Source organism: Mytilus galloprovincialis, chromosome 3, assembly GCF_965363235.1.
Source record: "Mytilus galloprovincialis chromosome 3, xbMytGall1.hap1.1, whole genome shotgun sequence".
Lineage (NCBI taxonomy): Eukaryota > Metazoa > Mollusca > Bivalvia > Mytilida > Mytilidae > Mytilus > Mytilus galloprovincialis.
The window spans coordinates 95,688,613-95,702,387 of NC_134840.1; the positions used below are offsets into that span (position 1 = coordinate 95,688,613).

The 13,775-nt window shown below is 33.4% G+C and overlaps 1 protein-coding gene across 1 annotated transcript; it reads left to right on the top strand.

The window, feature by feature from the left end:
• The first annotated feature begins 5,601 nt into the window (after positions 1-5,601).
• On the top strand, positions 5,602-13,107 carry LOC143069459 (uncharacterized). The gene is made up of 3 exons (XM_076244101.1): positions 5,602-5,787; positions 9,700-10,365; positions 11,082-13,107. The coding sequence occupies exons 1-3, from the start codon at positions 5,758-5,760 to the stop codon at positions 11,811-11,813; spliced, it is 1,428 nt and encodes a 475-aa protein (XP_076100216.1). The 5' UTR covers positions 5,602-5,757; the 3' UTR covers positions 11,814-13,107.
• Positions 13,108-13,775: the final 668 nt, after the last annotated feature.

Here is a 13,775-nt window from a genome sequence, read left to right on the forward strand (position 1 = left end):
TAGACATAAAATGGTTTCATGCTTTTTTATCCTTCATGGTCAACAAATATCACTATGGACACAGTGAAAAGCAATATACAGCAAGTAACTTTGTGGTAATTCCTTTTCAGGGATCAGATTAAGTTTTTATCATGAAATTGCAACACACAGTTAATTTGTATATGTTAAATGAAGATCTTCAAATTGTCTTATTTGAATTTATTCAAACTTGTAAAAGTTTTTTTGGAACTTTGTGAAATTCAGATCCTAATATATTGTATACCAGTCGTATAAACACCTCTGTATTGTTTATTATTGGGTATCTCTTGTTGACCACTAGATTTATACAGACTTTTTGTGTCGTTGGGTTATGCCTGTTGTTTTCAAAGCTTATCTATTCACTATCATGTTGTTTGGTCTTGCAGTCCTAGATCCATGCACAAGAAAGTGAAAATTTCATATCTTCTCTCAATTATAAAATGGTTAAGTTAGGCAATAAATCTGTCATTTCATACTGATAAGGTGACCGATAAAATTACTTAACAAACAGGTGTTTTAACACAAAATTGGTTTTAAAAGTTTTAGGAAAATGCACAGGCACATGTGGGGTTGACCTCCAACCTTTTTTTATTTTCTTTATTTTTTTGTGTTTTATTTTTATTATGGAAATATTCTTTGATGTTGTTTATCCTGACTTTCAAGATTTATTTGAAAACTAATTATTTTTGTATATGGTTTAAAATATTTCAATCTTGCTATTTATTGAAAAAAAATTGTAAAAAAATCAAAATCACATATATTGAAGAAAAAAAGATACAATTCTTTATTGGTATTGTGTATTTCATTTTTATCCCTTCTTGCAACAATTGTCACCTGAAAATTGAGAGAGAAACCATGTGGTATCTGTGAACTAACATATTATAATTGATGTGACAGTTTAATTTGAAAATATGGTGTTTTCTAAGTGGTGCAAGAGATAAGTTCACTTTTTATTCAACATCATTTTGATGCAAATTCTTGGGCTTAGATCGAAGACTGGTCTTGAGGAAATAGATAGATGTCTCATTGCCGATCATGCCACATCTTTTTTTCATTATATTTATATGGTACACTACATCTCAGGTGAATGCCATTTTCCCTGTGAGGACGTCATAATTTGAATTTCTAAATGTTATCCTGAACACATCCTATAAAGTGGACATCCATTTCTTTCATTTTAACATAAAACTTGCACATAGAATTATTTAGAACAATGAATTAGTGTCACTTAAGAAATTATTGCAATGTTGATATTATTGCGAAAATTGTGACGTGACAGGTTTCTTAAGAACAAGATCTTGCATTTTAGCCAGTATTATTTGTATGAAGCATTTTCTGAAATCGCAATGACTAATCTAATTGCAATGACTAATCTAATTGCAATTTTATCCATTGTTTAAGTTCACTTCAACAAGTGCATGCACAAACTTTACAATAAGCTGTCTTTCCTCCTATTTGTCTGAGGTTAAATTTCTTTTTTTCTTTCAATAGTATACCAAGAAATTCTTATTTATTGTTAAATGTATTGTTTTCATTGTATACAATAAAAAAATATAAAGTTAATTTTACACATAAATCATTTACTGTTATACATAATGAAATAGCTGTGGTGCTAACAGGGGCATTACATTATGTATAACTGTACACAAAGAAATACTTATTTATTGTTAAATGTATTGTTTTCATTGTATACGATAAAAAAATATAAAGTAAATTTTAGACATAAAGTGATCATTGACAGTTATACATGATGTAATGTCCCTGATTTCACCACAGCTATTTCATTGTGAAAAACTGCAATCGTTTAAAACAGATAAATTTTTATTAACTTTGTAGTTTTGTCTAGACATCTAAGTATCTTCATATTAATTTTGATTTTCCTTAAAGTTAAGATGCATTAAACTGTTCACACATTTTCATGTGTCCACACTTCATCTAGAAGCATGCAAAACTTCAAATTTCCTGATATTTATATAAAAAAAGATTGACCTGATATTTTGTTCTGCTAATTAGTGCTGTAAAATCGCTGAAAGGATAGTCTGCTTTTAATCAACAGACATAAACACTGTAATTAGGTATTTAATCAACAATAACGGAGGGTCCAAATGCAGGTTGTTTATTTCTAAATTTTTTATATTGTAGACCACTTTTTCAATTGTTAATTTCTTTTGCCCAATATTTAAAAAAAATATTGTTAATTTCTTTTGCCCAATATTCTCTATTTTTTATATATAAGCCCCCCATTATTCTCAATTCTAGATTTTCTCTGGGTCATCCATAATAAGATTTTGCCCATTATTCTGTATTCTGTAAGCCCCATCCAGAGCCTCGTAACTTATATATGACTCTTGTCAACTGAGATTGTTTACTTCCAATACTAAGGCCATAAATGAGTTCATCATATATTGATGACTATAATTGATATACCTTCAAAGGTTATTATTTTGTAACACTTTGTAGGTGACACTTAAATTTGTTGTCTGGTTGCTATGGCAACCAAATCATTAGTATTATTACTTTGGGATTTTGTGTAAATATTTATCATGATTTTCATTGTGCAGTGTTTATAGCTTCAGGGGTGAAAATGGTTCTATATTTATAATAAACTTAAGTATCATTATATAGCTGTGTTTATATTTTTCTACCTCAATTTTCACTATGAAAATGGCCTATAAGGAATTGCATGCTCGAATTTATCTTGCAAGTCCGCCATTCCTATATTACTGATAATCTATCTAGGAGTGTTTAAAGTCATATATTGGTTTAAACACAAACTTTATCTTTTTTGTTCCATGTACTAAACAAGAAAAGAGGCGAAAGATATCAAAGGGATATTTAAACTCATCAGTTGAAAAGAAACTGACAATGCCTTGGCAAAAAACGAAAAACGACCATGACAAACAACGGTTTACAAAACACCATGACAAACAACGGTTTACAAAACACCATGACAAACAACAGTTTACGAAACAACAACGGTTTACAAAACACCATGACAAACAACGGTTTACGAAACACCATGACAAACAACGGTTTACGAAACACCATGACAAACAACGGTTTACAAAACACCATGACAAACAACGGTTTACAACGTTTTACAAAACAACATGACAAACAACGGTTTACAAAACAACATGACAAACAACGGTTTACAAAACAACATGACAAACAACGGTTTACAAAACACCATGACAAACAACGGTTTACAATGTTTTACAAAACAACATGACAAACAACGGTTTACAAAACACCATGACAAACAACGGTTTACAAAACAACATGACAAACAACGGTTTACAAAACACCATGACAAATAACGGTTTACAAAACAACACAAAGATTGATCAACACTTAACCCCAACAAGCACTGTAATGTTATAATTGGGCACCAAGCACCGTAATGTTATAATTGGCCACCAAACACGGTAATATTATATATAGATATAAGAAGATGTGGCATGAGTGCCAAAGAGACAACTATCCATCCAAGTTACAATTTGTAAAAAGTAAACCATTAAAGGCCAAAGTACGGCCTCCAACACAGCCTTGCCTCACACCTATAAAACAAGCTATAAAGCCGGGGCCCAAAAATGATTGTAAAACCATTCAAACAGGAAAACCAACGGATTATCACTATATATATAAACGAGAAACACTTATGAACCACATCCGAACAAATGAGAACCACTGAACAACAGGTTCCTGACTTAGGTGTAAACAAATGCAGCGGATTTAGACAGTTTTAACAGATGCCAACATTCACCCCCCTAACCTGAATATAACGGCATCAAAACCTAGAAAGACAATGGCCCAAAATACAGATAACATTCATATTCACATCCCATCACAGAAATATGTTCTTGTTCCGATCTACATGTTATACTTGCCACTGGACACACATCCATCCATACTTAATTGATTAAATAATAATAGAGTACAAAGATGTACACACTGTTAGAATTATATCATAAACATGAATTTCCGTATTTAAAAACAAAAAAATATACGAATTGAAAGCAAGTGAACATCACATTTTGCCTTCAGCGCGAAAGAGCTTCTTGTGTTATCAAGTCGTCCAAATGTTCAAATACACAGAATTCATTTCCAATATATTAATAGAGTTTCAAAATGCAAATAAAATAGAGAATGCAAATGTGGAATGTGTCAAAGAGACAACAACCCAACCAAAGAGTAAAAACTTGAACAGCCGAAGGCCATCAATGCATGGGTCTTCGAGAAAATCCCGCAATCGGAGGCGTACTTCAGCTGGCCCCTTAAAAAAATGTGTACAGTTCAGTGAAAATGGACGTCAAACTAAATATATGTTATTCTCATTTTAAATATGTAAGTAAAAATTTCAACACAAACCCGTTCGTCAGACTGAATTGTCGGGTGAGATGAAAGCATTCCACGCAATATAGGTTTAAAAACGAAATATAGCTAAAGTTTTCGTATAAAGGTGTCGATTTTAAAGAAGAAAGCTGGTAATTTAAGCATTTGTTGAATTTCAATCATTATTATACCTTATTATGCTAGGCAGTACGGGTTTTTTTTTTTGTCGGTGTTGGTCATTGTTGAAGGCCGTACGGATACCTTCGTAATATTGTGTGTGGTGGAGAGTTTTCTTTTTGGCTGATACTACTATAACACATGTGTTATAGTAGTCTCAGTTTTTTGGCAATCGGTATATGTACCACATCCTTATAAAATATTTTATAAAATTATAACTTATTGTTTAATTTTTTATCAATCATATTTACTTGGCACTGGCTACGGTTACATGGAAATGTAACAATAATAAAAATAATATTGTTACATTGGAGACTAAATGCCGGAATGCATGGTTGGGTAAGGACCTGTTTAATTAAGAATGTAACAATAATTATTGAGGCTGCGGTTACATTGCGTTATTGTTACATGAAAAACAGTATGAATTGAACAGCTACTGTAAAATTTAAAATAATTAAAGAAGGGACACCAAGATGATAAAAGACTGTTATTTCTGTTCTTCGTCAATGTAAAGTGAGGTTTTAAGACAACCAAATATTTTCGTCGGAAGGGGACGATAAATGGCTGACCCGTGTTAAGAGAGAGCCATATCTCTTGTACGTTAAAGACACCCTTGTAGATTTCGAAAAAGAGCAGGCTAATGCCGCTACAAGGCAGCACTCGCACCCGCAAAGTGGAAAGGATTAATATAAGTTGCAAAACTTGTTTCCCAATCCACTAGATTAAATATGTTTAAACTAACCAAATGTTCTAAGTTTTGTGAAATTTGACAATTATTGAACTCTATGTGTCGACCTCCGTCAGTTTAGGTCATTGACAGTATACAAGTTGTTTTTCCTAATGTGTTATGAGACCAAGTGCAATCTGTTAAAATTAAAATCAATTGTTATGTTTTCGTTGGTTTTCTTTGTTCTGTGGTATATAATTATGATGTACGTTGAACATGTTAAATACGCATTTGGTTAGCCAATTAAGTTGATTACACCTTCTGATACCCGTCCTCCATATTATATAATTATATCAATATACTCTTCAATTGACCGTACACGGTAGTTACTTGTTTTGTTTTGGAAAATAAAAGACCCCAGTGGAATTTCTTGCTATCGAATCAGCCAAGTATTCAGGCATTCCATTTATAATTAATTCTTACCTGAGATGGAGGTATTAATAATTTATCAGGTAGATTTAGTTGGAAACATTTAATCACAGAGAAGACGTGGAGACAAGATGCCAGCACCGTATCACTATGATGAACAGGTTGGTATATTTTTTTATTTTCTTCTTTTATGAATTAATTGTTAAGAAATATTTATTTCATACTTAGTCTGGTAGTAGAACGAAAAATGTGATGGGGATTAACTCTATTGTATTTTTTTTTTAGACATTTAACCATTATTAGGTCGGAATAAATTTTGTAATTAATGGAGTTAGGAAAGGGGATGGAAGAGATATGTCTTTCCGGGTCTGATGTTAAAATGTTAAACTTTTTTTGAAGTATGACAATATCGTATTTGTTTACAGTCATTATATTTCTTTATACCGTCAATTTATTTGTTGAATATTTTCTTGTAAAACACAACTAAATTAACGAATAGAAAATACGTTATAATTATGCTTGTTTTGTAGTATTGTATTGTAATTACATTCTGGGAATATTATTTCCCCAGCAATGTAATTTGTTTCCTCGGCATTTGTATTTCATTTAATATCAATGCAATTTTCTTTCCTCCACACTATTAGTTCACTAATAATGTCATTTTCTTTCCTCCACACTATCAATTCACTAATAATGTCATTTTCTTTCCTCCACACTATTAGTTCACTAATAATGTCATTTTCTTTCCTCCACACTATTAGTTCACTAATAATGTCATTTTCTTTCCTCCACACTATTAGTTCACTAATAATGTCATTTTCTTTCCTCCACACTATTAGTTCACTAATAATGTCATTTTCTTTCCTCCACACTATTAGTTCACTAATAATGTCATTTTCTTTCCTCCAAACTATTAGTTCACTAATAATGTCATTTTCTTTCCTCCACACTATTAGTTCACTAATAATGTCATTTTCTTTCCACTTCATTGTTATTTCACTAGCAAGTCAATTTCAGGTAGTCCTTAAAATCGGAACTAAAATTCACTGTATTACTACCTCATAGGTGTATTTTAAGGTGTTAGCAATATTTTGTCATATATTCGAACACTAAAGAAATCTTAAACACTTGAATTTTCGTATTAAAAAGTTAAATAAATAACATTATGAATCAAAACCCACATATTTTTTGAATGAACTGTATTGGTGTGAAATTTACATCTCTATGTTTTATAATGTACATAATAGAAAAACAAAAGAAACAGAAAAACAGAAAAATAAACAGTAAATGCACAACAAAAAGACCCACACAAAACTCAAAGTAACAGCGCTTGTATTGCTGTTCTTCATCTCCATGTCACAATAAGACCTTCAACAATTACCAAACAACCTCTCACCTCAATACAAGACGGTTCGGGGGTCCTTATAACCGACTTGAGCAGATTCTTTGCAAAATTAATTTGGATACACTTCGTTAGAAGTAACTTATCTAACCAAGACCGGTAAAAAAAAAGAACATACTGGAAAAAAGTACATATTTAAAACAAAATAGTTCCAACGCACGGGTGTAAAGTAAATCTTAAACTATTTGTAGCATATTTTCTTTAGAAATAAAGGTGTCATATGTATAATATCTTGTCTTGCGTTAACTATGTCTGTAAAGAATACCCTTTGTTATTTGTAAATCTGTTATATTTATGTGGGGAGACCATCGGCCACACATATAGCCTCAGGTTGTTAACAACCCCTATAAAAATGAATAAATAAATAATTTAAAAATTCGGCTCGGTTCTGGACACTCTCTCTATTGCAATAATTGACAAGCCTTTGGGTTTTGACTTACATTTTTATCTATATCAAATTCGACCTCATAAGTAACGCATAGTGCTATTACTGAACTGGTTCGTTTCATATGTTCTTGTTAGCTGCTAATTTCCGTATGTCATTTGGTCTCTTGTGAAGAGTTGTCTAATTGGCAATCATACCACTAAAATCATTTCAATATTTTATTTAGGCTCTTTGCTATAAACAACGTTCCATACACATTGCGACTGTCAATACTTTACGAAGGTGCAATTGGTTTAATCGTCACAGCATGATAGGATAAATGTAAAAACAAAATATTTAGATTTCGTACGCGCAAAGCGCTTTTCTGGATCTACCTTCACAAGGAACGCCCAAACCCAAACAGGGATGTATAAAGACATAACACGTGAAGAGCTAACGAAGGATAAAGAAAATAGATGTCACGCATATGTCTGTTCCTGAAAAGAACGCAAGGCATTTAGGGTCCAAATCGGCATATGCAATTTCTTAAAATTGATTCATTGGTATTGTTGTCTCGTGCTCGCCTCGACTTTGTAAGGTTGTTGGTTTTAATCTCCAACCGGTGCAAACTGATGAATTCAAATTGTTTTTTGCTGCTTTTCTCCTTACCAAGCAGCAATTTTATATGAGGGTCTGGATGGGGGGGGGGGGGGGGGTCTGTTATTCTGTAAACATTTAATTTTCACCCCTTTTTTTTCTCTAATCTTCAAAAAATTAACCCCTTTTTTCTCTAATCTTCATTTTTTTTGCCCGTTATTCTGTAATCTTCATTTTTTAAGGGCATTGTTCTTTAATCATTTAACCCCATCCAAACCCTCTTATATGAGCAACTACCCAACTCAGAATTAGAATAATGTGTCATCTATGTTTTCCTGTGGACTGTTACCTTCTGAAATCAAGATCAACGTATCAAAAAATTCCTATTTTCTTTACAAAAATGTATGTGATACCCATGATGTTAAACGTCAATGCATTTTATTTTAAGTTTCTATACTTATCGTCATATACTAACGAATCACCGTTATTTTTTTAAAATTAGAAGAAGTGATATGATTGCCTATTGTGCCTCTTGTTTCACAACAGCATTTTCGCGTGACCGTTTTAAGTCTGTAACTTATGATGAAATTCAGCACCAAACGATAAAACCAGCACGAGGACACAGTTCCGTTTCAACTCAGTCGTTTTCAAAAGTTAATAACGGTTGTGGATGTTTATTGCTTTGATTGAGACAACAGGTCTTAAGATGGCATTACTGAAGGTTACAAAACACTTTAATTAATGGACTAAGTGATGAAACACTTGAGATCAATAACTAGCCATTAAATGTATCTGATTAATTATTTACCGCATAGAAATCGGTTGCGATTGGCTACCGCAACAATATTTATTAGAACTAACACGCACCTGTCTCAGAAATCCTGGCCTTATCAAACATTTAATATACATTGTTAGGGAATCTGTAAACTAATTAGACATAAAACAGGATCGTGATGAATATACCAGCAACCAGGTTCTGAATATCTTCGTTTAATACAATAGACTTTGACCCATTGTTTTTTTTTTTCATAACACTTGTTCCCCCTCCCACTTACATTTGTCACGGCACATATATGATGGAAAATGATATTCATTGGTGGATAGTAATTATGTATCATTGGGATTCGTACCACTTTTCCTTAAATTGTGTTATAACCCTCTTGGTTGCATTGACTTTAACTTAACATACATCTTTTAAAATGATTTATTTTTTAACCAGGCTAAATGCAAACAAGAAACATGATACAGGGCAAACCTTATTGTTATGCCCCATTTATGGGCATTATGTTTTCTGGTCTGTGCGTCCGTTAAAGTTTTTGGTCGAGGTAGTTTTTGATGAAGTTGAAGAATCAACTTGAAACTTAGGACATATGTTCCCCATGATATGATCTTTCTTATTTTAATGCAAAAATCAGAGATTTTATCCTATTTTCACGGTCAACTGAACATAGAAGATGATAGTGCGGATGGGGCATCCGTGTACTGGGGACACATTCTTTTTTTACATACTTTTCAACGACAACTGATATACTTCAGTAACTCACGAATCATGATCAATTAATCAATATTCAGTAACATGCAAAATATATCTGATATTATATAAAATACAAAATTCAAATTTTAATGGTATTTTTTAACGCGATATAAGTTGAAATACTGATTCAAGTCAACTAATCAAAACTAAGAACTTGTATTTCTTTCATTTTTCAGAGATATGTTTCTGAAGATGACAGTGGTCTGAGAGGGTCGCGTCAGTACCAGGCTCAGCCTAATATGGCACGCTATGAACGGTATGAAATTGACCCTCCTTCTTTAAAAGCAAGACAAGACGATATGAAAGGGAAGAAAGTGACCTTCTGTATGTCTGGCGACAAAGATAGTAAAGGGGTAGATCTATGTATCAATAACAAGATACGTACATTCGGAAGTCTTTTGGCAGAGCTGGATAAGCATCCAAAGATCAAACCTAAAGGTGGTGTCCGATTTGTGTTCCGAAAAGACGAAAATAACAAATACAAGAGGATAGAGGATCTGGGCGAGATACAAAGTGGTGATCTCTTAGTGGTATCCGACAGGGCCAGAATTGACAAGACCATTGACTATGGCTTTCCACTAGGACCTAGTCCAACAAAAAGTTTACAAAGGTCGCCCCTCCCACGGAGGTCAACAAAGGTTACTGCACCCTTCAGACGTAGTCTTTCCAGGAAAAACGACACGATTGTAGTGATGAACAAGGAAAGGATGACAACCTATAAGGTCAATCCAAACACGACACAACTGTTTGAGCAAATTCTTGATGATATTGGTGATATGTTAAAGCTCAGTGCATACAAACCATTAAGTATGCATTCGGTCACACCAGCAGCATACTCTCAGGTACGTTCACTCATTCAATCACACCAGCAACATGATACTCTCAGGTACGTTCCCACATTCGATTACACCAGGTGTATACAATCAGGTAAGTTCACACATTCGATCACACCATCATCATACACTCAGGTAAGTTCACACGTTCGATCACACCAGGTGTATATACCCTCATGTAGGTTCACACATTTGATCACACCATGAGCATACCCTCGGGTAAGTTAAAACAAACATTCGATCACACCTGGAGTGTACCTTGTTTGGTATATTTTTTTTCTCCAACTAATAACAAAGTTGGATACTAACTAACAGTTGTCAGGTTTGAGCAGAAGTTGTTCATTAAGTCTAACATGGATAAGTATGGTTGAATACTTATTATCTTGAGAATGTTTATTTCGAGCAAGGTTAAAATTACAACTAATTACTGAAGTTTCGCACCAAAAAAAAAACCCAACAATTTGGTAAAATGCAGAAAATGTGGGTAAGAAATTTGAATAAAAGGTTTAGAAGTAGGAAATTTAAATAAAAGGTTTAGAAGTAAGAAATCAAACGAAGACCTTTTGAATGAAAAGTATTAAATCAATATTGCATACCAAAAGTTTTAGGAGTGACTTAGTCCGAATGCCGAACCACCCTCCAAAATTAAAAAAAAAAATCATGTAACAAAATCATAAGTGAAAGAATGCATTTTTTTCTAACATTTTTATTTTTCATTACAACAGATAGACAGCTTCACTAAGTTAAACTCACAGTTGCACACAACAGAACTGCGCAGTAGTGGAAAAGAAGTGCCGAAATTTGTCGTCTGCAAATCTGGCGAACATCCAGAGGACGCACTTTCTGAGAAACTGAGGAAAGCATACGAAAAGAAAGGTTTAATTAAACCAAATGATAAAAGCCCGGTACAAAATGGTATTGGAAGATACGATGATGACGATGAAGACGCGGGTTATGATCAGGTAGAAGATGGAGCACCAGAACCTGAAAAACATCCAAGAGGTTACCAGAGAAGTAAAGATTACGGCAGGGAACCATCCCCACAAAGACGGCACCAGAGAAGCCGAGACTTTGAACAGGAACAATCTCCTCCAAGACGGAACCAAAGAAATCGTGAATATGACCGCGATCCGTCCCCACCGAAACAGGTCGAAGAGCCACAAACTGCTCGTAGACCTACTCAAAGACAGAATGGTTTGTCGAAGTCCCAGTCGAAGGAAAGCGTTGGATCAAAACAGACAACTGGTCGCACCCCGCCTAGACAAGCTGCACCACCGCCAATTAAACCGCAAACAAGAAAACAACCACCACAAAGAAAACAAGTAGAAGAAGAAACCAGTTCCGAATCACAACAAAACCAAGAAGAAAGTGGCGATGACTCCGATTCCGATTACCCTACTCCGAGACTTCTTACACCCAAAAGACCAAAGGAACGTGTTGAGACGCCTGAATGTTAAATTCATTGATTGATGTAGATCGTTATGTTGTTGTGTCTTGTATTGACAAACCTTTTTTCATATGTGCACCAAAATGTGTAAATGATATTGTTGATGGGTCTTACGGAACTGTGATAATCACTCTATTATTTTAAAGACGTGAACTTGTGTACTTTGTTATTTTGGGAATAATAACCTAGTCCATACTAAATTATTATACTGAAAAATTGTAATTACGCAACACAAAAATGTGCTGACCTATTGAGTAATGTTTTTTTGCATTAATTTTGTATATTTGCACTCGTGTGCAGTGAACAGACTGTAGACTCGGTTAACGCCTTTTCTTGCCGTTCGTCTGTCCGCGATTTTTGTTATATATGCTATATGATAAAATTATATGATATTGGTCTGAAACTTACTAAATGATGGTTTGTACCGTGTTAACTTTCGATCTGCCAGGCAGTGACTGCCTATTTTTTTTTTGACGATACGTTGAATTATACATGTTATACATACTTACAAATTAATTTTTCGTTACACATTACATTGCTGTAAAAACTATAATGAAATAAGTTTATATGGCCTGTAACTTTATAATAATCGGAGTTAAAATACCCTGTAAGCGATTTCAAATCTGCAAGGTAGTTACTTCCTATGACACAATTGGTCACACGTTGGCAATTGCATGATATCACATACAATCCATTGTTAGTAAAAAATAATAATCATTCGAATAGCGCTTGTTCATCTCTCGAACTTTCGGCGTAGAGAATGAGGTTTTTTTGGGAAAATTTTGGAGAATTTTTCAATTCGAGGGATGAAAATATAGCTTGTTCTCAATGAAAAATATCTTTTTTTAGAAATTGGGGCCAAATTGTCACCAGTTTTGCAAATGAATTGGTATCCTCTATTGTCATATTTTTCAGTATAACTTTCTAGGAAAATGACTGTCAAATTAAGAATAAAGATTATAAGCATAAAAAAACTGGTGATATGTTTTTCATCGCCACTAAATAAGACTCGCGGATTAAAAAAAAACATAAATACACTGACAGCGCAAATAATTTAAGGAGCATATCCATTTAAAATGATTTTATAATATTTGCCTCCAGTCCCCATAACAAGAGAAATACCATTGGTATCCATTAGCATGTTCCCTTTTGATTTTGTGTAACGTATGTCTTACAATTTAAACAATTGAAACTGAGGACATGAATTTTTATAGTTAACTGAATCAAAAAGACAAACTAATAATCTTATAATTGTTAAATATTATCTCTATATATATTTATGTTGAAATAAAAGTTTTATAATTCGATAGACTTTAAAAGATCCATTTATACATTGCAAATAATCTGAAAAAGGTATCGCATATTTAGTTTAGCAGCCATGCAAATATGTCATTATAAAGAACTAATAAAAATGAGAATTGAAATGGACACAAGGGAATGTTTTATAGAGACAACAATCCGACTAAAGAGTAAAAACAGCCGAAGGCTTCCAATCGGTCTTCAACACGAATTCCGCACCCAGAGGCGGATTTCAGCTGGCCCCTAAACATAAAACAAATCTAAACTGTTTAACAAAGTTTTAATTCTACATAAGTCTGTTATGACTCAGACAATCAATATTGTGCACCAGATAAAAGAGTAACATACTACACGATACACACATTGGTAAGAAAAAGTCATTTGAAGGGGGAAAAAAGGGGAAAAAAGAATAAAAATAAATTTCACAAAGAAAAAGGAAGAAGAGGTTAGCACAGTCTTAAACAATTGACTGGTGCCGATATAGTTTGTCAATGCCTTGAAGCTAACGAGTTAAAAACATGTAAATGAATTAAACAAAAACCGCCACAAATCTGCCATCAACACAAGAAATTCTATAAATAACAAAAAGTACCCTAGGTTTTCAATAATGAGAAAAATCCGTACTGTATGGTCGGTTAGACAAGGCCCCGTCATGAAAATATGAAACAATTCA